Genomic DNA, 25,630 nt, shown 5'->3' with positions numbered 1-25,630 from the left:
ATGAAGTAGACTTGCATTTGGGTGCCATAGACATAGATTAACGCAAACAGAAGAGAGAGGGAGAGAGAGAGAGAGACAATCAGAAAAGTCTCAAAAACAATTTAAATATATCAAGATATATTGAAGAGAAAGAACGTATGCATGGGAATGCATGAACATGTGACATGCAATATAAAAAGCATTATGGGCTTAGCCCAATCCAATCCTACCAGCACACAATTAGTTGCACACATTTAAATGCAGGATAATACTGTTATAATGCTCATGTGATGCAATGCATGAGGTTTAAAGATCATTTAAACAAAGACCCATCCCAAAATTTCAACAAAAGCTCAACAATTTTGAAAAACCCAAAATTTTTTCAAAAACCCCAAAACCTAGGTCTAAATGCATGAATAATGAGAGAAAAAGAGATCATACCAAGTGATTTGAAGCAAGGAAAGGCCGAAAATCATGTGGGTTTGAAGGTTTTGAGAGAGAAGTGAGTGATTGGAAGGTGAGGAGACGAGTTTGTCGAGAGAGAATCAAGAAAAATGAGAAAGAAATCGCGAACAGCGCTTAAATAGGAACCTCATAAAGCTCGATTGATCAGGATGTGTTGAGGAGGTGTCAAGGTTTAAACGTGTGTCTAGCTATCGAGCCATCCATCGAGGTTCTGTCGAGGAACAATTCAACAGAAAAGTTTATAAAGAAGCTTGATCAATCCACCTAGCTGTCGAGGAGCTATCGAGGACTCAGAAAGTTTGTCGATCGATCCACCTAGCTGTTGAGAGGTGTCAAGATTGCGATAAAAAACAACTAAAATGCTCGATAGATAAGCCAGGTGTCGAGAGGTGTCGAGGAGGTGTCGAAATTGCTTAAAAACAGTTTTTCAAGAAGGGAAAAACACAAATATGAATGCAATCAAGCATGCAACTCAACCAAGGATCCAATCAATATTTTAAACTCTCAAAAACATCTCTTAACAAGAAAAATTTCAAACATTTTGATTCCAAAACACACACACACACAACAAGTCTAACCAATTTTATATTCCAAAAACAAGTTAAGACAGTTTAGTGAGCATATATTAACACATGTAAACCTTGTGATGTCCAAATCACATTGTACCTGCACATGTATCAAGAGTAGCAAAGCATAATGCATGTTGTGTGTGAAAAACATCGCAAGATTGCAAAGGTGTCTACATGTTATGACGATTTGAGATATGAGAAAATCACTTTAACTCACACACAATCATAACTATTTGATGGGGACTATCACCTTCGAGGTACATCCTATAACTCTCATATCTCCTAGAATACACTCTTACAATCATATTTAAAGCATTTTATTCTTGTTGCTTTTTATTTTTCTTTGCATATATATATATATATATATATATATTAAGCAAATCATGCATGGGCATATAAGAGATAGAAAAGAAATACCCAATTATGTTAAACATTTGACATTCCAATTTTGCTATGCTGAAACACACAAATGTTATTCATGATTGGCGGGCAACAGTGGTGAGATGGTTATTTATGCCTTTCTCTTAGGATTTCTTAATCCTTCCCGTCAAAAAGAGTGATACGAGTGTTAAGTATAAGAGATTACTTAATCTTACTCATCACAAACACGAGCCACAAAGCTCACTTGCTTAGTTGTGCATAAAGATGCTCATATAAGCTACAAAAGATACAAAGTTTAGAAAACTTTGTTTCAATGGCCATCCAAGGCACATAAGTACCAATGTACACAAACACATATTGTTTTTGTATTTTTCTGATTTTTCAACTTTTTATTTTTATTTTTATTTGAAAAACAAAATAAATAAAACTAAAAGAAACAAACAAAAACATGTTGAGCAAAGCAAAGCATAAAACTAGACTGACTCAAAATAAAAGCAAAACACACAAGTAATGCAAAAACAAAAACAAAATGAGAGAGAAGAAAGTGGTAGAATCACTTGGAGCCCTTTTCCTTCCACACCTTAGAAGAACCCTTCCTTTGAGTGAACCCTTGAACTGGTGGTGAGGGGGAAGAATTAAAACCGTTCAACTTCAAAAGGAACATGAGGGTTTTGAGAAGATCTCCAAGAGGACCAAAAGAGAATGGAAACTGATTCTAGTTTCCCGATGCGATCATGTAGTTGCTCTGTTGAGTAGCTAACCACTTATAGCAATTTGGTCGAATATGACCGGCAACTCCACAATGATGACAGAGATGCTGCTTTTTTTGTTTAGGCTTTTGAGAGTTAGCCTTCTTAGCCTTAGAGTTTTTAACTTCTTTCTTATCTTGCTTAGGGGGTGCTCTTAAGATAGGTTTATCTTTATCTATGTTCTCACTAGCTAAATCAGTTTTGACATTAGTGTTCTCAATTTCAACATTATTAGCAGGAGGAATAAAAAAAGTAGAACTAGTAGAAGTAATACTAGGAGAAGAGAAATCATACCCTAAATCGGTTCGATCAGAAGCAAATTTCTGAAGACTGAGCATCTCATCAAGCTTTGCACTTAAAGTCCTCTCCAATTGAGCTCTGACTTGGAACAACTCCGCTTCAAGCTTCTTAATCTTCTCAACTAAGAAATTATTCTCAAATCTCAGTGCTCCAATAGTCTGATAGGCTTCATCAAACTTTGTGGAAAGCTCTTCTCACTCATGCTCCACATCACTCAACTTCTTGGAGGCCAACCCTATACATCTTCTCATACTTCTCTGAGACCTTGTACAACTTTGCATGGGCTATGTGGATGTCATCTTGTTCATCCATCTTCTCAAACTTAGACTCCACCAATTTCTCTTCTTCATCCACATCTTTAACAATCCCCTCAGTAGGATTAACAGTGGCAGTGAAGGTATTCAGGATTCTGTCATCCTCATTGTTGGAATCATTCTCAGGCTTAGTGTCACTCAAAGTAGAAGCAAATGCCTTGCTCTTCCCAATACTTTTCAGATATGTAGGACACTCCTGTTTCATATGTCCAAAGCCTTAACACCCGAAGCACTTTGGTCTTGAGGGAACAGTGTACTGATTGCCTTCCTTAGTATGCTTCTTCCCTTTATCTTGGCTCTCGAACTGAGAAGAATTGGATTGCCTACGATCCTTGTCAAAGCCCTTCCCATTGGCATTCTTTATGAACTTTTTGAATTTCTTGGTGATGTAGGACTTCATCTTAGAATCTTCATCGTCTAAAGACTCATCTGTGTCACTGCTCTTGGCCTTCAATGCTATGCTCATGCTCTTACCTGACTTACCAATCCTTGTTAACCTTAGCTCGTAGGTCTGCAGATTACCAACCAGCTCTGTTAAAGGGATCTTGTCAATATCCTTTGATTCCTCGATCATCGTGATTTTGGCATGGAATCTCTCGGGTAGAGATTTGAGCACCTTTCTCACAATCTTGGGTTCAGGAATGGTTTCCCCAAGATTGAAGGCTGAGTTCATTATGTCCTTGAGCTTGGCATAGAACTCATCAAATGACTCATCCTCCTCCATCTTGATTTCTTCAAAGTTTGTAGTGAGCCTTTGAAGCTTTGAATCCTTGATAGCCTTGGTTCCCTTATAGGTTGTCTGGAGAATGGTCCATGCCTCCTTAGCAGTTTAAGTAGAGGATATCTTCTTGAACTCCTCATTAGTGACCGCACTAAATAAGGCATTCAATGCCTTGCTGTTGAAGTTTGCCGCCTTAATCTTGGCATCATCCCAATCGACCGGTGCTTCCTTCGGTTTGGTCCGGCCTATCTCAACAGCTTGCCACACTTTTTCATCTAAAGACTGCAAGAAAGCTCTCATGCGTACTTTCAAGTATGCATAGTTAGTGCCATCAAATAAAGGAGGTATAATTAAAGATTGTCCTCTATCCATGACAAACAGGGGTCAATGGATCAACACAGTAAAGATTAAAACCTAATCAGAGTGTGCCTGCTCTGATACCACTTGATAGGCCAAAAACGTATTGACCCCTTGTGATTAATCAATTGATTAATTAGCCAAGTTTTTTAATTAATCAAATTAACATGCAAAACGCTTGGTAGCACAAACAAATCACCAATTAAACTAAGTGCAGCGGAAATTAAATTGACACGGCGATTTGTTTATGAATGGGGAAAACCAACACGGCAAAAAGTCCCACCGGGTGATTTTAAGGTCATCGCTCCCAAGAATCCACTATTATCAAAATAAGTGATTACAAGTAAAGGAATTCCAGTACCTTATACCAACTTACAGTTGAACCCTTACCCCAATACCCAATTGGACTTGTTTTGTAGTGACAATCTCTCATTTGTAATGCACGGCTCCTAGTACGTGACTAACTAATTACACGAATCTCAGTAAGCGACTTCAATCACCAACTAGAGAAGGTTGTTGGCTGCAAAGTTTTACAGTTCATCACATGATGAAGATCGAGAAGATGCTTGGTCACAAAACCCTACAATGTACAAACACAACAACTTCTTCACAGGAAAGATGAACTAGGGCAAATTCTGTTTTCGGTCACAATTTGCTTGAACAAACTTTACTCAACACTTATGCAACTTGTTCCCCCTTTGATGGCCCTTAAAATGATCATTTTATATGTCTAGGGTTGTGAGAAAGAAAGCCCAAACACATAATCATAGATTAGAGTCAAAACAAATCTGAAACTCTATTTTTCATAAATCTCGACAGATAGCTGTTTGTCGAGTTGTTGTCGAGCCACGGGACTGGAACAGCTCTTAAAGCTCGATAGATGGTAGCTGTCAAGTTAGCTGTCGAGCTTTAATGACAGACACTTTCTCAGCTTGAATCTTGAACAGATTTGCATGACTTTAATACTTGGTCTTGAAACGAGGTTTATTGAAGTATTAAACACATCCTAAATCTACCCAAATACAAGTAAAGTGCGTTTCGTCAAAAAATTAGCCAATTACATAAAATAGTGACATATGTTCCTAACATGTGAAACACATATGTCCTAACAGTTCCCTCATATTAGAGTTTGTTGTATTGAAAACTGTATTTTTCTCCCTGATATATTAAAAATCACGGCAACTCCATGGACATAGGCACATATTGTTGAACTACATAAATTTTTGTGTCATGTGATTGTTCTTGGTGCATATATATATTTTTTTCTCTATTTTTTGTTTCTCATAGTTTCATGAATGTTAGGTTCTAAATATTTATGATAAATGTTTAGATTCCAATTTTATGTATGTTGGCAAGCCAAGAACAAAAACATGTCTAGATTAGGTGTTAGACATTGCTCAAGATTGTTCAAGTCAAGATTAAAGAAATGTCAAGCTACAGAAAGAAGAGTTTAGATTCTATGAAGCTCAACCGATCGAAAGAAAGGTTCAACCGATCGAAAGTCGTATTCTGCAAATTTTAAATCAGGCCTAAAGCCCGCAAAAATGTTTAGGGTTTCAGTCCAACACTTCTAGGTATAAAAGGAAAATCCTAAATACGTTTTAGAAGTTCTTGGAAGTCTTGTGAGTTACTTCTGTGAGATTTATGAGGTTTCTATAGCCTTCTAACTCAATAAGCATCTACTGGAATAAGATCTACAATCAAGAACTGGTGGAAACAAATTGTTGCATAAAGATCTACTATTGATGGTGATCTAAAACCATTGAGTGGGATCCCAAGTCACACATGTGGGTGTTTGTATTCAGCAAATTCAGAAAGAAGAGTCCATAGAGTCAAAGCTGCACGTAGTCGTGTGAGTAAGTACTACATGAGGTAGCTTTTGATTTTAAGGATAAAATCTATTGTAAACTTTCATTCTATCATAGTGAATTTGTTTACTTTGAGGATAGCTACATTAAATCCTCCTTAGGTTTTTGCCTTAAAATTGTTGGTTTCATTGATTTTCCTAGGTCATCATCATATTACTGTCTTCTTTACTTTTCCACACAAAGTAATATGATTGCATGAGTTTAACCTAGATCTGAAAACTCAACCTAAGTAACTACTTAGTTAATTAATTAGGTTAAACGAATCTGATTTATAGGGGTCTGAACGAACAAACAATGAAGGTTAAATTCCTAACATGAATTAGATTAAAAAATATAATTGAATGAAGAAATTTAAGTACATTTGAAAGGTTATGGTGCTTTCCATTGGCAAAGACTTTACCACTTAATCTTCAATTTGACTTTCGTTATTGCAGTTACGTAATACACTAGAAGCTTTGAATCCATCTAATTATGGGTCTTACAATAGTAATTCTCAAGCTATTTCATGGAAGTCAGCCGAAGTCACGCAGAAACTTTCCACCAAAATATTAAGTTATTAACAACCCCTTGAAATACAGATACATAAAAGTTTTTGTTTTTGTTTTGAGAAACACATCCAAGTTGAATATATGTTGAGATGGTGTGTTCAATAAGTTGAGAGCTTTATCTTTTGTGGACAGAGTACAGGTTTAGTACACATACTAATTATACGATCGGTCTTTATCATTGATTGTGCCATATTAGTAACATATAAGCGTAACGTTATCTCATTGATCTGGTCTAATTTGGTGAACATTTAAGGCGCGTGATAGTGGTTAAAGAATAATTTGGACATCAAAAAGAAAATTGGTAATAGTCGAAGACTTAATGCATCATTCACGTATGGAAAATCAGACCTATTCAATGTGTCTAATCTATAAATAGACATGCTTTTCATTCAACATTTTTCATCCCTCACCCGTATCCCGAAGCAAAAATATATAGAACAAAAGATCGAGTAAGCCTGAAATATGAGGAAAGCTTACCTTGTTACTGTTACCCTCTTCGCCTTGGCATTCTCTCTTGCCTCTGCCTCTGACCCCGCTCCCCTGCAGGACTTCTGTGTTGCACTTAAGGACTACTCCGACAAGTCAGCTGGTACAAACTCTTCTTTTTTCTTTTTTCAAGTTTCTGCATTATTTTTGTCATGTGCAGAATCTACACTAACTAGAATATAGATATGGAAGAAATAATATTAGCTACCTGGCCTTATTATTTTCTGCATTGAAGTTTTAAGCATTCTTTTTAAGGTGTCCATAACAAAAATTCCTCTATGCAGTATTCGTTAATGGAAAGTTCTGCAAGGATCCAAAGCTTGTCACAGCTAATGATTTCTACTTTGCTGGATTGAACATTCCTGGGAATACATATAATAAGGTTGGGTCAAACGTCACAAATGTGAACGTGGACACATTTCCAGGCCTCAATACTCTTGGCATATCCCTTGCGCGAATTGACTTTGCACCATATGGACAAAATCCTCCCCACACTCACCCTCGCGGCACTGAAATCCTAGTAGTCTTGGAGGGTACTCTCTTTGTTGGTTTTGTAACATCCAACACAGATAATCGCCTCTTCACCAAAACCCTAAACAAAGGAGATGTTTTTGTCTTTCCAGTTGGTCTCATTCACTTTCAAGTCAATGTGGGAAAAACCAATGCAATTGCCATTTCTGGTTTAAGCAGCCAAAATGCAGGTGCAATCACAATAGCAAATGCTGTTTTTGGATCCAATCCTCCCATTAATCCTGATGTTCTGACCAAGGCCTTCCAACTCGACAAGAAAGTGGTAAAATATCTTCAGAAAGAATTCTAAATTTTCAATTAGAAAAAGTAATTGTAAGTGCTATGAAGCACTAGATATATTGCTCTGTTTATCTCATTACAATCATAACTAGAACAAATAAAACGGGTTCTTATGTAACTCTTTTTTTGGAGGATTTGGAATATAGAAAATGTTGGCATTTGTTAAGCACCTCTTTCATTTTTTGATTAATCCATGTGGCAAAGCAACTATATATTTATAAATTATAAAAAAAAAAAGCATATTTAATTAAAATAGGGGTTTTTGTCTTTTGACAATCGACAGTATAACTCCACCCTTTCCCACCTTGGGACCACTAAAATTTGGATCTATGAACCCCGAAGTTCCAACTCGCCTAACGTGGGCGGTGGTAATTAAAATAAGGGTTAGTTAAGATTTACTGAAGCTCAAGTACATGTTAAGTTAAAAAACAAAAAACGTGTTTCATTACTTTAATAAATCCTTTTTCCGCCCACGTGTTGTATTCCAATCAACTTAGTCCTTTCTTGATTATGTGCTACATCCCCAGCTTACTTACAAAATCAGCGAGTAAGATAATTTCTACTTATTCATTGATCAAAATGATGACGTACTTGCATCAACAAGCATAATTACACACATGAAGAAATCAAGACCAAGAAACCCAATCAAACACCCTCACTTTGATAAAATTAGTCAAAATAACTCAAACATGAGAGTTTTTAACAAAAATGTAAGGTTAGGCTAAAAAATAATTAAACTGTTTGATCAAAAAGATTTTTGCACCAAGGTGAAGACATGTCAATTACCTTCTAAAGAATAAGAGGATCCACTAAATTTGACCTAAAATGAGAAAGATATCACACAAATGAGAAAACTCTCCAATACTGAAACTCAAACCTCATTGAGGGTTTGATCGAAACCAAGCCAAACAATCTTTGAATCACACAAGCAATATATTGTTGGAAAGGTTGTGAGAGATAAAGACTACCTGAACCAAAGCATGTTCAGTAGGTGGGTGTCCTAAGCTTTGCAAAGATTTATGGTTTGACCACTTCTAAGATCAAGAAGACCTCTATGCAAACACATGTAATTTCACTACGATAAACTAGAAAAGTTTACGACATACAAATTTCTAGGAGCCATAACTTTCGCTATTACCTATGATTTATGCTATCTCTACCCACTTACAACTGTTCATTGGTGAGTTGTGTGAATGGTAGATATGTGATGGTGGATTCATGTGAGGGCATACTTCTACCATTCACAACTCGCCACGTGGATGAGCTATGACACAAATTGTGTCATTTTATATGGTCCTAGCATTACCCCATGTAACATATGCATGCATACATCCTTCATGATGATACTAACCAATGTTGAAATCTATCAAAATAACGATAAATTATGGGTTTTTTAATAATTATTTTCCACCCAAAATATTAAATTTTCAATTTTCTTTTAAAAAACGTGGAAATTTTATCAAAATTCTGCTAAATTTGGTTTTTTAATTACCCACCTAAAAACATCAAATTTTCAAAAAGCATAATTTCAGTTAAAATTTTACGCAAATTTTGGTTATTTCATTTTCAATTGAAAAATCTTGAATTTTCAAATTATTTCCAAAATGCAAAAATTCTGTTGATATTGTACTCGTGCTCTAATTTAGCAAATTAAATTTCTAAATAAGAAGTTCAAAATCAATAAAATTTTCATAAATTCAAGTTGATATATAACCCACTGCTATATATTTGATAGCCTTGGTTCAGCAAATTTCGTAAAAAAAATTAAAAAAAGAAAAGAAGCAGAGGCTTGATAGAGGGATAAACCAGAGATGAAGCCAGACATATTCCTTTGTATGTAGGGGAAAATCCTCTTACATACAGAAGATCATGTATGGCTTCGTTTCAATTGTCAAACCTCTTCTAGAGCTTGGTTCTTTCCTCCTAGTTTCTCAAGCATTATGGATAACACATGTATCATTGATGAGAAAAATTACGCAAGTCTTAATATTCCATAATGATGTTGCAAGATAAAATTAAGCATTATCCACAATTCCTTAAAGAAAACACTTATACATTATAAACCAAAAGACTTAATTTTTCAAGTAGTCACCTGCAAAATGCATTAGAATTTTTATTTTTATTTTTTTGAGGTCAAAATGCTTTAGATTTTATGAATATACTAGTCGCAAACCCGAGCAATGCACAGGAAAATTTCAAATAATTTTTTTTTCTTTTTTTGTTAAGCAAAAAATGAGAATAGTAGTTGAGACTTTAAGTAATAGTCCTAAATCCATCTCAAAACAATGTGATTACATTCTAATATATAATATATATTCAGTAAGGAAGTCTATATCTTTTTTTTTTTTTTTTCTAATTATTATTTTTTTTTTGGCAAGAAAACATATTGCATTTTACTTTCAACTATTATATATGGCAAGATATTATGTAATAGGTTATTGTGGGTACCCAAGGCATGCTTAAGCATGCTTGGCAACATCCTAGGCATGCTTTGCAATGTCCTCGGCCGACCTAGGCATGCTTGCAACCTAGGCGTCCCACATCGAAGGAAAACCCCCCCACTTTCTGCCTTATAAGCTGTGAAGCAAAGGGAGTAGTGTACCACCAAGCCTCTTGTGATCACAGAGATGCTTGGTGGTACACTACTCCCTTTGCTTCATAGCTTATAAGACAGAAAGTGGAGGAGTTTTCCTTCGATGTGGGACGCCTAGGTTGCAACCATGCCTAGGTCGGCCAAGGACGTTGTCAAGCATGCCGAGGACGTTGCAAAGCATGCCTAGGACGTTGCCAAGCATGCCTTGGGTACCCACAATTATAATATATTGAGTATGCATCAAAACACACCAAAAAAAAAAAAAAGAAAAAAAGAAAGAAAGGAAAATATATAATTTTTATTAGAAAATGAAAATGAATCTTGATTTATTTCAAATGAAAACTAACATTATTTTCCATTTTTGGAGAAGTTAATGAGCATTTTATACAAACTTTGTTTCCATTTTATCACATAAAAACTATTGAACAAAGTTATAATAATTTATATTTTGATAATCAATAAACTCATATATAAGAACCAACTATTACAAAATTTTTGCTCCCCAAAATATATATTAATTTCTTTTTTTCCTTTCCACACAATTTAAAAAATGTGAAGAACTGAGGAAACTAAGTGTGTAGTAAAGCTTAGTCAACCAATAAATAACATAAAAGGGGCAGGGGAAAACAAATGTATTAATTATAGAATTGTTTATATGTGTCCAAATTTGTTTTTATATACCATGGAATCACTTCATTATGTTGAGCTTCTGATAATTTTATACATTTAATACTTTTGTTCTCTAAAAAGTTTATGTGGTAGCTCTAAAACTATATCTTATTTGATCTCTTCTAGGTATTTAGCTTTAGCCCAAATTACAACATATAAACCAATAAACATGAAAAAAGAACCTAGCAAGATGAAGCCAAACACAAATTTTAAATTTTAACAAATCAGCCAAGAAAATAGTAGAAGAAGAAAACAAAAGAAAATTTTGAAGAGCGAACTTGTTTGTGGTGCAACAAGCCTTATAAAAAATTTAAAAATATATTATATAAAAAAAAATAAAAAAATAAAATAAAAAACCTCAAATCCAATTCATATTGTGGTGTATACAATATCATAATTGTTGTTAAACACGTCCTAGTAAGAAAGAAGAGAGAAAGATTTTGAATTATAAATTATCATTTGTCAACAATCAATGCAATAAAGTATAAATTAGATTGCAAGAATAATGCATCTTTGATGGTAGAATTACCAAGGAAAGCATCCAAGTAGATGAATTCTGTTTACTTTCACACAAGTCACACTTGCTAAAAAGTGTGACCTATGTGAAAGTAAACAGAAATATAGGGATCAAAAAGTAAAATAATTTAAGAGAATTTGATTAGTAATACTAGCATTATCACCCAAAACAACTACTTACAAAAAATAAAATAAAATAAAAGATAACCCAACAATCATTTATCACTTATTGTCCTAAAGAAAAAAAAAAAAGGCGAAAATCACATTTTTGTCCTTACATTTTCAGGCGATTCCCACTTTGGTCCCCAGATTTTATTTTTACCGCTTTTAGTCCCTATCCGAAAAAACACTTCCCGTTTGGGTCCCTACCGTTACATCAGAGACAGAAAATGCACACGAGGCAAACGGCAGAATTAAAAAAATATTAAAAATATTTTATTTTATTTTAAAATAAAATAAAATTTTAGTTATCAATAATTTTAAAATAAAAATATTAAAAATTTTAGTTAAAAATAATTGTTCTTCATGTTCTTCCCCCAAGAACATGGGTGCCTAGAAAATAAGAAATTCAAGATTTTCTGCTCTTTTATTTCATTTTCTTAGCATCCAAACAAGCAAAAACTTATACAAAACCATGATCAAACTCAGATACTCTAACACAATCAACTAACAAAACCCAAAACACAATTATGAGCTAGCTAGATCAAACCACGATGACCATTTGGGTTTAGAGAGAGAGAAGATTAGATCTCAGAGGACCACGGTGACCATCTGGGTTTAAATCTAATTACTTTTATATATATATATATATATATATATACAAAACAAATAATTATACACAAATATACGTTTAAATTCAACCATAAACAAGTCTAAGACATTTCTTCCTCATTATACACAAATAAAATACACCAAAACACAATTATGAGAAATTGGCGATCTTGGCAGTGCAGATCTGATCATAGAGAGAGGGAGAGTGAGTGAGTGAGTGAAAAAGACATGAAATGATGCCATCGCACGTGAATCTGGATCGTCAGATCGAGCATCTGATGGAGTGCAAGTTGTTGCAGGAGGCAGAGGTGAAAACGCTTTGCGATCAGGCGAGGGTGATTCTTGTCGAGGAGTGGAACGTACAGCCGATGAAGTGTCCGGTGATATCCATGGCCAGTTCTAAGATCTCATCGAGCTCTTTCAGATAGGAGGAAATGCTCCCAATACCAATTATCTCTTTATGGGCGACTATGTAGGTCAGTATGAAACAGTTTTTAGCATTTTTTTTTTCCAATTTTCCTTTGAATTTTACTTTAGATGCATTTAATTTATTTGGTTTTTTTCATTTTTATTTTTTGAAAAATTATGCTTTTTAGCTATTGAAATTTTGAGGAAGAAATTTCTTAGACCTGTTTATGGTTGAATATAAACGTATATTTGTGTATAATTATTTGTTTTGTATATATATATATATATATATATATATATATAAGTAATTAGATTTAAACCCAAATGGTCACCGTGGTCCTCTGAGATATGATCTTCTCTCTCTCTAAATCCAGATGGTCACCGTGATTTGATCTGGCTAGCTCATAATTGTGTTTTGGGTTTTGTTAATTGATTGTGTTAGAGTATCTGAGTTTGATCATAGTTTTGTATATGTTTTTGCTTGTTTGGATGCTAAGAAAATGAAATAAAAGAGAAGAAAATCTTGAATTTCTTATTTTTTGGGCAACCATGTTCTTGGGGTAAGAACATGAAGAACAATTATTTTTAACTAAAATTTTTAATATTTTAATTTTAAAATTATTGATAACTAAAATTTTATTTTATTTTAAAATAAAATAAACTATTTTTAATATATATTTTTTAATTCTGCCGTTTGCCACGTATGCATTTTCCGTCTCTGATGTAACGGTAATGACCAAAACGGGAAGCGTTTTTCAGGATAGGGACTAAAAGCGGTAAAAATAAAATTTGGGGACCAAAGTGGGAATCACCTGAAATTATAGGGACAAAAATGTGATTTCCACCCAAAAAAAAAATTTATGGTAGTAATTTCGTATGTGTTCGTAGTTCTGGTTTTCTAAGCAATGCTATCAAAATCGTTTTACAAATACAAAAGATTCTTGCTATTATCTTGACAATACTTCTCAATCTTCATATATTACCCTTCTCCATTCTAATCAATTTAAGAAATTCTAGAACTAGTAAAAAGCTTATGTAGAATATAAGAAAAAGTAGAAAAGAAATATGCATTAGGCATGGTCTTTGTGCAAATATTGCTACCACAATTGAGTAATGCTTCACTAGTTGCTTGAGCGATTATGTAAAGTCAACCTATAATGTGTTTGAGTTTTTTAGGCCTTTGAAAGGTTACTGGATGACAAGCGCTACAATAAGTTAGAATCCTATTACGACATGAGCCCACGTCTACCAATTTTGAAAGTGAAAGTGCTTCTTTAATTGAAGAAATGAGGGCATTTTACTCATCTAAAATCTTTAATTTACTCTTTTTTTTTTTTTTTTTTGGGAGGGGGAAAACAATCAAATTTCATTAACTAAATCTGGCCAAATCAGCCTGAATTACATAAGAAAGCTGTGGTGGAACATCCTCCATCCACACTTGAAAATCCGAAATATTGCTAGCAAACTTAGCTAGACTATGGGCCGCAAAATTACATTCTCTCTTGACATGAGAGTAACGCAATTGATCAAAATTAACTGAACTAAACTTAGCATCATCTATCAATAGACCAAAAGAAGATAAGGATCTTTGATCAGTTGACAGCGCCTTTATTATGGTTAGCGAATCACCTTCCAACATAGCCTTAGAAATACCTATCTCTGCTGTGAATGACAAAGCTTTAGCAGCTGCAAAAGCCTCAACCTCGTCGCTGCTATATGCTTGTGATAAGCGTTGGGAACATGAAGCCATGACCAAACCCGCACTGTTTCTTATTACCACGCCTATACCCAACTTGTTCTCACTAGAAAAAAACAGCTCCATCAAAGTTTATTTTCATAAAATCTGATGGAGGAGGTTGCCATCTAGTTCTAAGTATAACATGTCTATCGGTTGTGGTTGGTTGACAAGCCAAAAATTCAGCAAACCTGTCATTAGCTAACTGAGGGATCTGGTGGAGAGAAGCTGCTGCAAGATGAAGCCGTACCTGATTGTGTTGAGTCCAAATCAACCAAGTTGTCATCGCAAAGACCGCCACCTTATCATGTTGTTGAAGCAGCCAAGATAATAGCTCCTTGAAGTCCAGAAAATTTGCATCCCGGCGCAACTGAGAGAGCTCCAAACCTGCCCAGACCTTGACTAATTCCTTGCAATCCCACAGAGCATGTACAGGTGTCTCATGTGCTTCATGGCAGCGATCACATAACGGGTCATTGATGATTGTACGGTGAACAAGGCTTGCTTTTGTTGGTAACGCGTTACGGCATGCACGCCACAACAGATTCTTGACTTTGTTAGGAACCTGAAGAGTCCAAATTCCCTTCCATAGCTTCGAGTCTGTTATGAAACCGATAACCTGACTTGCATGAATATTGTCCATCCTGTGAGTGAGGCCATATTAAAACATCCTCTACATCCATTCGGCTCAAAGGTATTTTTTTTATTAAAGCTGCCTCCTCATGAGAAAAGATACCATCTATTAACTCCTCATTCCACTACCTTGAACTTTCCTCAATCAAGCTTGAAACCGTGGCCTCTCACATAGACTCAATCTGGTAGGAAGCCACAAAAGGAGAGTTTTTCCTTGGAATCCACCCATGCTTCCAAATTTTAATTGTCTTACCATTCCCAACCAGCCACCTAGCTCCCCTTTGTAGAACGTCTCTCCCCATGAATGGGCTCCTCCAAGCATACGATCCGGATCTTGAATCTGTGGCTTCCATGATAGAGCAGTTAGGAAAGAAGTGTGCCTTAAATACCTTATAGAAAAGAGAGGTCTTATTGTGTAAAAGGCGCTAAGCTTGTTTGGCCAAAAGTGCATCATTGTGAAGAGCTAAATCTTTGAAACCCATCCCACCAACCATTTTTTATTTTGTCAACTCACCCCACCTCACCCAATGGATTTTCCTCCGGTCACCTCTTTGACCCCAAAAAAATTTCTTTATTAGTGCCTCAATGTCATGGCACAACCCTAAAGGAATTTTAAAACACCCCATAGTATATGTAGGTATAGCCTGGATTACTGCCTTGATCAAGACTTCTCTTCCTACTTGTGAAAGTAGCTTTCCTTCCCAACCTTGGAGTTTTTTCCATACCCTCTCTTTGATGTAATTGAAGCTTGCCTTCTTCCCTTTCCCACTAGTGAAGGGAGGCCCAAGTACTTCTCATATTGCAAAATCTCCTGCACTCCAAGGGCTTGTTTAATACTTGACTTGGTTTCATTATTGATTGATTTGCTAAAGAAGAGAGATGTTTTGTCCCTATTCACCTTTTGACCCGAAGCTTCCTCATAATTTTTCAGAATATCCAACACATGGCCACACTCCTCCACTGTTGCCCTACAAAAGAGAAGACTATCATCTGCGAATAACAGATGTGTTAGTTTTGGCCCCCTCTTACAAAGAGAGAAACCATGAATATCCCCATTCACCTCCGCTTGTTTAATCAACCCGTTCAAACCTTCAGTACATAGCAGAAAAAGAAATGGTGAAAGAGGGTCACTCTGTCTAATGCCTCTGGATGGGTGGATGAGACCCCTTGGCTCGTCGTTCACTAAAATGGAATACGTTACTGTCTTCACACAAACCATGGTTAAATTAATCCACCTCTCATGAAAACCCATTTTCCTCATCAGCTCTTCAAGAAAACACCACTCAACCCGGTCATAAGCCTTACTCATATCCAATTTGAGTGCCATAAATCCGGAGGTACCTGAATTATATCTTTGCATACAATGAAGTGTTTCAAATGCAACTAAGATATTATCATAAATCAACCTATCTTTAGTAAAAGCAGATTGATGCTCAGTAATGATATGTGGCAAGACTTTTTTCAACCGATTAGCTAACACCTTTAAGAATATTTTATACCACACATTACAAAGACTAATAGGGCGAAATTGGTGAACATATTCAGGATTATCAGTCTTGGGTATGAGTGTAATGAAGATGTGATTTATATGACTGGGTAAAGTACCTGAGTTTAGCCAAGATAAAATTGAAGAAGTGACATCCTTATCAACAGTACTCCAAAAATGTTGATAAAATAATGGTGGCATCCCATCAGGCCTCGGAGCTCTAAGCGGAGCCATCTGTTGCAAGGCTTCTGAAACTTTAATCTCCATGAAGTCATGGGTAAGAGATAGATTCATCTCTTCTGTTATGATTTGAGGGACATGTGCCAACACATTGCTTGAGTTCTCAGGTCTGGAAGTGGTAAAAAGATTCTGATAGTACCTTGTCAATATAGCAGAAATCTCATCGGGTTGGGTTCTCCAAACATCCACCTCATCTCTAATCCCTCTAATCTGATTCTTCCTAAACCTCTTCGTTGCTCGACTATGAAAATATTTTGTATTTTTATCACCTTGGCTTGCCCACAAAACCCGTGACCTTTGAGCCCACATGCGAGCCTCCCTATCCATCAGCACACTAACTTCAAATTTTAACTCCCTAACCCGATGGTTAACACCATTGATTTGTGCTTCAAATTCGGCCTTACACAACAATTCTTACTTTTTTATCAACTCTTGTCTCACACTACCAAACACATTTTGATTCCACCAAAGTAAGTCTTTACCACATTTTTCCACCTTAGATAATATTGTAGAATCCAAGTCCGAACCTACCATTGAGTTCCATGTTGCTTGTACTGTTTCTTCACAAGTGGGATTTGACAACCACATCTCCTTAAAGCAGAATATTTTTTTGCGTGCTAGGATGTCTAACGGTGCCAAGACTACTAAGAGAGGGCTATGATCCAAAGAATCACAATGTAAATGATGAACACGTGACCCTGGGAATTTCAGAAACCACCCATTAGTAGCAAGACCTCTATCAAGCCTTTCCCATATCGAATTGCCATTTTCAAAGTGTCTAGCCCATGTGAATTTCGACCCAACGTATCCAAGATCCATAAAACCACATTCATCAATAACCTCTCAAAATAGTTGCATCTGAAAATGAGACCTAGTTGCACCCCCCAACTTCTTATCTTGCTTAGTGATCTCGTTAAAGTCCCCAAAACAAAGCCACGGAATTTCTGGACTTGAATTGAGAGACCTCAGTTTGTTCCAAGCCTCACACCTTCTAGTTGTCTCTGGTTCCCCATAAAAACCTATCAAGCGCCACTCATTGCTCGTATTCTTATCTATTGGAGCATCAATATAATATTTGTGTGAACCTTCAATCCTCAAGTTGACTGAAGATTTCCAAAAGAGCACCAATCCACCTCCTCTACCTTCTCTTGGCACCACCCATCTATGATCAAAATTCAATGTTTCGTTGTATAGTCTCTAGCCTTGCTTCATCTGTCAGAGTTTCGGCTAAAAAAAACGACAGAGGGATCTTTTGTTGGTATGATTTCTATGAGCTCTCTTCCTATTCACAAGTTCCCAAGCCCACGACAATTCCATGCTAGGCAACTCATTGTGACTGGCGGGGCTGATGATCAGCCTCCACCATCTCAAAAAATACCTCTTCATCACACCGAGAAACCTGTAGTCGCTTGGAAGGTAACTCGGCTTGATGCGCTAATGCTGAACCCCTTCTTTTTTGGCCTGAGATAGTCTCTGAACCATGGCTAGCCGTGTGAGCTTCGTTTCTAACTCTACGGGTCCAAGATGGCAAAACACGTAATTGGCTAGATGGGGAAGAAACCCTAGCCGTTACTTGAGGGGCACGTGCTTCATCAACTTGAGTATGGGTAGGAGATGCCTTGAAAGCACGTGACTCAGGTCCAAGTGTATTAATTGCTAGAGAATTCTGAATATCAAATTTGGACAGCTCGGCATCAATTCCTCTTAAAGGCTTATCACTCTCCACCGTTTGTTGAATTGAAACAGATTTAGGCAATAAATCCTCATTAGTCACGCAATTACTTGGTTGATTGATCATAGAATTACTTCCCAGACTGGACACGCTATTACTCTCTTTATTGATCACGTTATTGTAAGGTTGAATTTAATCAACCATGTGTTGGCTTTATTCCATGACAAATTTGCTTGTAATATAGCACTTAGAAACCTTGTATTTAGGTGGGAATCATGTAAGGGTAGTGTGTGAGAGAGTGTGAAGAAATGCTCAAGACAGTGCAGTGAAGAAGAGACTCGTGGCTAGGACTCACGGGTGGCTCGCGGCTTGCAAGCCGCCAAAAGTTGCTCATGTGCAGAGCATGCAGGGGAGCTGAACAGTCACGCCACCTGGAGCACTACACGACAAAAATCCAGACTGGCCATTAAGTTAACTCGCGACTTGAACTCGCGACTCAATCAAGTCGCGAGGTCAAGTTGCCAGCCAGCCCTGTTTTTGGAAAAACTGACTCTTCGTATTCCATTCTCACACCAGTATAAATACCCCTCATTCCCACAAGATATGTGTGGCTATTCAGAAAGAAAAACCCTAAGAGAGGTTTCTTCAAAACACCCACCCAATTAGAGAGAGCTACTCATTCTTAGAGAGAAATCTTTGTAGTCTCTTCTCATTCCCTCTCTCATTGTCATACCTATTGAGAGGAGATTTCTATCCAAACACTACCCACACCCATTTAGAGTGTTGAGTGTTTTTGGAGTTTTGGGAAGCATTGGAAGATGCCAAGGATGGCGGATGCTATGGTCTAGTAGCGGAATCCGGTAAGCTAGAAAAGAAAAAGGTTCGGCGCAACCTCGTTGGAGCAAGAAGCTTGGAGGGCTTAGGTACATCGGATAGATTAGGCTTGGAGGGTCTATTGCTGTTCATGTATCCCAATTACATTTTCTAGTGGATTATTGACCGCTTGGAGGGCGGCGGAGAGGTTTTACGCCGAGGGCTTCGGTTTCCTCTTCGATAACACATCGTGTGTTGTCCTTGTGTTTGCATCTCTCTTCCCTTTATCTTTGCCTTTTATTTTCTGCTGTGGATGTGATTTATAATTAGCTTAGATTGATTTCCAATTCTGTTTATAGCTTATGTTCATTTTCCGCACACTAGTTGTTTGTCATAAAGCTTGAATTGGTTATTTTGTATTTGAGGGTCTAAACGTTCAAGGGTGTTTATACACGTTTTTGAACTTTCAGTTATTTTCTTCCATAATGAGCCCATTATTCTTTCCTTGCATGCTGTCCGGACCTGAGTTATGGGAGTTAATACCTGGCCTAGCGTTAAAATTAGACCTGTGAGTGGCCATATTAGCATTAAATTCTTCATTACTACCGTTACGATCACCTGTAACCTCTGTAAGTCCAAGAGTCACAGTGGGGTGGCCTGAGATATCACCGGCAGGGAAGGTGGTGCCATCGTTATCAGGCTTTTTCCTTGTTGCATAGAATCCTGGCACCGTAATTACATGCTTCCTTGACGCAACAAAGGCAGGTGCACGTAGTCCCGAACCAAATTGGCATTCTTCAAGACGTAAGGTACCCTCGCTCTGTAGCCAAATTTTGCAGTCCTTGTCATCGTGAGTGAGTCGGCCACACCAGTAGCACAAATTCGAAAGTCTTTCATACTTGAAGCTCGCCCATATTTGCTTCCCATTCTCCAAGGAGATTAGGCATCCACGGCACAGGGGTAGAGATAGGTCAACTGAAATTTTGAGGCATAGAAACATACCCCCATCTGATTCCCTAGGATCTGTAGGTCAAGATACATCTCCAATCACAGCACATATTTTTTCAGCAGCCTCCATTGTCATATATCGCAACGAAATCCCATGGACTTGAACCCAGAAGCTCGCTCTGTCAAACTGAAGTTCATGTATCGGAGTGTCTTTCTCATACCGCTGCATCACCACTAGGTGCTTATCAAAGTTCCAAGGTTCACTCATTAGTATGCGATCAACATCCTGTTTGTTATCAAAAGTAAATAGGATTTTGTGTTCACCAAGGTTTTTAATCTCAAAACCATTTCGAGACCTCCACAATGGAGTGAAGGTTCTTGCAATAACATCCACGTTTAAAGCTCTCTTAGTAAGAAACTTAGCAGCTATGTAGAAATCTTTGTGTCCATCATCTTTTGTAAGGCTGCAGCCCGGACCTTCCCTGTCAGACAGAGTAAGTCGGCTCCAGTTCTGTGTGAGATCCTCCATGACAACACACCTGTTTCCCAAACCCCAAAAGAGAAAACCCACTACCCAAGGAATAACCTTGTTAATGCATGCTATGGCAAATCACCATTCGGCCTTGAAAGACTGCAATCTTCACTAGAAAAACCAAATTTGGCCTTGGAAGGCCACGATCTTTACCCAAAAGGACTGTCGGGCTTAAAAGTTGGGAGAAGGCCTCTCGTGCCAACTTTCTACTGATGTCTCCAGCATTGACACACACAGCAGTCAGGTAGTGGATTTTTTTTTTATAAGGTGCAGAGTATAGGTTTTTCCCTCCTCTCTAGATCTGGCCGTGGGCTACAATCTTCATCAATGATGGTCACTTCTCTCCCTCTCTCACTATCTATCGTTACACCCCATTATCAATGCACCACACCAAACTGGTAGTTGGATGGTGTTGGCTAGTTGAATACCCCAACTTGTACAACCGATGGCAGGTTCTTGTTTTTATCTATTAAAAAATATTCTCACACAATAACTTAAACTCATTGTAACATAACACATTTAACATAAAGTAAGGCGTTGATCGTACAACTGTCAAGCACAACTAAACAAGCAGACAAGGATAACTACTGGAGTAGAGGATGGGTGGCAAGAATAGGAAAAGAGAGATGAAGAAAGTGAATAATTCATTTTACTAACTAATTTTTATATAGATAAGCTACGTGGTGCTCTATATTTCTGCTACTTGTTCAGGAGGTTGGGGGGGGGGGGGGGGGGGGTGTCAAAACTTGAAAGGAGCCGAGCATTTGGGCTCAAACAAAATTAAAAGAATACAAGCGTCACATTCGACTCAATTTGTACATAATCATCCCTTAAGAACTCTTTTTCCCCTTAAATTCATTGCCACTTGGTAATGGACCATAGAGACAAATACGCAGATCACCTTCGAGTAGTCGTCGGTGAAAATAGTTCTTGTACAGGTCCCAAAATTCATCTCTGCCGAATAAAAATAATGAGTTGTGGATTAGGGCATAGCTTTTGAGAAAATATACTTCCTCAATATTGGACCAAAAGAAAAATAAAGTAGAATGTTGATTTTTAAAGACATTTTAGTGTACTTTTCAAATGCAATTTTCAGGGATCAAACAAACCTAATTAAGGAGACCTTGATGGAGTATCCAATTAGAAAAATTGAGAAATAGAGAACCGTTGCGACAATTAAAAAGGATAGTGGAATAAGCATAATGACAAGATGGAGATGGATTTACTAATAAATTTGAAAGTTCAATAAGTGTATAAAACATTATGAACGTTTAGACCCCCAATTAACAAAATACCAATTCAAGCTTAATATCAAACAATTAATGTGCGGAATATGAACATAAACTTAATATAGAATTGATAAACAATCTAAACCAAATAAAATCACATCCACGGCAGAAATTAAATGGTAAAAATTAAAGGAAAAGAGATACAAACACAAGGACAACACAACGATTTGTTATCAAAGAGGAAACCGAAACTCTTGGCGTAAAACCTCTCCACCGCCCTCCAAGCAGTAAATAATCCACTAAAGAATGTAGTTGGGATACATGAACAACAGAAGACCCACCAAGCCTAATGTACCCAATGTAGCTAAGCCCTCCAAACTTTTACTCCAACGAGGTTCTACCGAACCTATTTCTTCTTTAGCTTACCGGATTCCGCTACTTAACCATAGCATCTACCAATATGAAATTGGTCCCTTCTTAATTACTTCTCCAAGCACCAAACAGTCTTCTCACAGATGTGGGTATGGTGAGAAAATGTTTTGGTAATGTACCTCTCAAGGATTTAAGAATGGAGAGGAAGAGAATAGAGGAATTTGAAGAGTCTCTATGTGAAGATTGTGGATGAATCAATTTTATTTTTCTCTAGGGTTTCTCTCTCAAAATTCTCTCTAGAAGCACTCTACATTTCGTGGGTATAAGGGTCTGTATATAGTAAGGTGAGAAAGGAATGCGAAGAGTCAATTTTTCCCAAACAGGGTGGTCTGGCAACTTGGCCACGCGACTGGGCTGAGTCGCGAGTTCAAGCCGCAAGCTAATGGCCGGGCTAGCCTGGGACTTTTGTCCTGTAGTGCAACAGCTGGCATGACTCTTCAGGTCCCTTATATGCTTCACACGTGTGCCAACTTTGGCGACTTGCCAGTCGCAAGTCACCCGCAAGTTCCAACCGCGAGTCTTTGCATCCTCGCACAATCTTGAACATTTCTTCACACTCTCTCACTCACTACCTTTACATGATTCCCACCTAAATACATGGTTACTAATTGCTAAAATACAAGCAAATTTGGCACGGAATAAAGCCAACAAGATGGTTGATAAAATTCAACCTTACAAAATCAAAATCAAACCTAACTTGTGGGAGCGTAAACAAGGACTAGCCCTTAACATCTGGGTGTATATGAAGCAGAATCACCACTAACCGTGAAATTGACAAAGCCTCAATGTCAATTAGCTTCTTTATCCTGTTATTGTTAAGAAAAGTAATGATGAACTAAGTTAATCAATAAGGTTAGAAAGAAATGAGCTTGGAGGTACAGAAAAGGTAAAAGATGCATAATTTGGCCCAGCAACAATCTTGCAGTGGTAGGCAACTGACAGCCTGAGATGCCCTAAGAAAAGAACATTCTTGAATAACGAACCTGCTTGGTGTACCACTAGCAATATTTACACGATTCTTTATCAAGGATACCTACATCATCCAGAAGGAATAATAATAACCATTATTCATGTTAAATATATATAGTATTAAATATTCACATGCTATGTATATTCAAAATCAAAATGCCAAGTATCTTTTTTTTTTTTTTTTTTTTTTTTTAATACTAAAAAGATAACATTAAAATAAAAAGGGGTACTATTTTTTGGATAGAAGGTGTGGGATGCCTAACACATTCCCCACACTTAACCAAGCTTCTGAGTTTAAAATCTTTTGTTCAAAACTTCTAGTTTACCTTAATTAATAAACCCTCTTAAATTGGTTTAGTCAATTAGGTAACTTAAAAAAGAATTAGAAAAATAGATGACCAATCACATCTAATACAAAACCAATGGTTGATGGCGACTCTTAAAATAAAAATAAGAAAAAGGGACTTTCACACACACACACACACACCTCACCCTAAAAACACTTGCACACAAAGAGTTACGTCGTTAAGGACTCACTGTGTGATAAACCAAAAAGAAAATAGGAAAGAAAGTCATAAACAAGCTTTTTTTCCCATTCTTTTCGTTTTTTTTGGGATGTCCACAGATAATACATTTTATTTTTTTGAAGTAAATTGTGTTAATAATTTTGAGGTTATATCAAATATTCTTTTCATCCCTAAAATATAGCCCATGTTCTATTTTCTTCCTTAAATTTTTTAAAAGTGTATTTAACTCCTAAAAATTCAGAATGTTATACATTTCGTTCCTAAAATATTTTGATTACAAAAACAAAAAATTTTGTGCAATTGGAATTTTTTTTTTTTTTTTTTTTTTTTTTTTTTTTTTTGTTCCAATGAAACAGAAGGCAAGATTCAGATTTACAAAGAACCACCAAATTTGTCAAGAGCTTGTGTGCCTAGCGGTAGGAAGCCCCTTGTTTCATTTTGGTACGTTGTAACTTCTCTTTTGTAGCTTCACTAATAAATCACAAGTGCTTGTAACTAAATTTAGAAATCTCTTTATATATTTTATGCTTTTTTGTCCAGTCTAATTGTATTTTGCTCTTAAATATAATTGGTATGCCGTATACCTTGAAGATGTGCCAATAATGCACAATACAACTAGAATTTTTATATTTAAGACATAATAATATAATATGATCCAAACTAATGGCAGCCTCATGTACTTTTAAAACAAGCAAACTAATATTGGGATGGTTTATTAAAAAAAAAAATTTGTTATAGTTTATGGTTACCCTAGGGTTAGACTAGGGTTCTATAGTATATAAATATTACATTAGATTTATTATATGGCAAGAGCTTAATATACAGTTGTATTAGGAATAGTGTTTATCACGGTTGAAATAAAACTTATGTTCTTTGTGGTGAATAAATTTTTTTTGTATTGAATTGCATGTTGTTTACTAATCAAATTCGACTCTAATACTTATATCTGATTCAGTAGGAATTTCCTAAATCAAAATATTCATTTTAGCTAGCTATTTCTTGTGAAATCATTGCATTAAAAGCAATAAAGTCTCTCATTTTTGGTGGTGTCATAGAATGATTGTAAAGGTGCCAAGGTTTTTCATTTATTTCTTGTTAAAATAATACTAATCTATAGGTAATGGAGAAAGAATGGAAGAGCAATCATGAAGAAATATTTGTCTTTGTTGATTATCTTGTCGTTCTTGGAAAAGGCAACCACTAAAGAATATATAACTCCAAAAACTGGAATAACATTTGATTTAAGGAATTACGTAAATCTATATTAGAATATGTATGTTGGATATGTTGGATTCAATATATGTAAAGATTGGCTGAACAAAAGTAAGATAGATCATATTCTTCAAATTTCTCAACTCTCACCCTCTCCATTGTTATATCCTTGAGAGGTACATTAGTCAAAACCTTTGAGAGGTACATTAGCCAAAACCTTTTCTCACTATACCCATATCTGTGAGAAGGCTATTTGGCGCTTGGGAAGTGGTTAGGAAGGGACCAATTGATATTGGTTGATGCTATGGGCTATAGCGGAATCCAGTAAGCTAAAGAAGACAAAGGTTTGGCGTAACCTCGTTGGAGCAAGAAGCTTGGAGGGCTTAGGTACACTGGGTAGATTAGGCTTGAAGAGTCTTCTACTGTTCATGTATCCCAACTTCATTCTTTAGTGGATTATTGACCGCTTGGAGGGCGGCAGAGAGGTTTTACGCTAAGGACTTCGGTTTCCTCTTCGATAACACATCACTGTGTTATCTTTGTGTTTGTATCTCTCTTCCCTTAATCTTTGTCATTTAATTTCTACTATGGTTATGATTTTATTTGGTTTAGATTGTTTTATCAATTTAGTTTTAGCTTATGTTCATATTCCGCACATACATTGTTTGATAATAAGCTTGAATTGGTAATTTGTAAAT

General features: G+C 36.4%; 1 protein-coding gene across 5 annotated transcripts in view; it reads left to right on the top strand.

The window, feature by feature from the left end:
* LOC126704432 (germin-like protein subfamily 1 member 20) overlaps nucleotides 1-25,630 on the top strand; it is a 97,436-nt gene that overhangs the window by 37,865 nt on the left and 33,941 nt on the right. For 3 of the 5 annotated variants that reach the window (XM_050403450.1, XM_050403451.1, XM_050403452.1), the window contains exons 1-2: nucleotides 6,672-6,840; nucleotides 7,022-7,438. The exons of 1 other annotated variant lie outside the window; for it this stretch is intronic. In XM_050403450.1, the coding sequence (XP_050259407.1) occupies nucleotides 6,714-6,840; nucleotides 7,022-7,438 (544 nt within the window). In that variant the 5' untranslated portion in view covers nucleotides 6,672-6,713. Of the gene's footprint in view, nucleotides 1-6,671; nucleotides 6,841-7,021; nucleotides 7,717-25,630 lie in introns of those variants that run through there. One more of the 5 variants, XM_050403447.1, reaches the window with a different exon arrangement.

Source organism: Quercus robur, chromosome 10 (assembly GCF_932294415.1).
Source record: "Quercus robur chromosome 10, dhQueRobu3.1, whole genome shotgun sequence".
Classification (NCBI taxonomy): Eukaryota; Viridiplantae; Streptophyta; class Magnoliopsida; order Fagales; family Fagaceae; genus Quercus; species Quercus robur.
The sequence above is the reverse complement of the archived record's forward strand: the minus strand, read 5'-3'. Positions and strand labels throughout refer to the sequence as shown.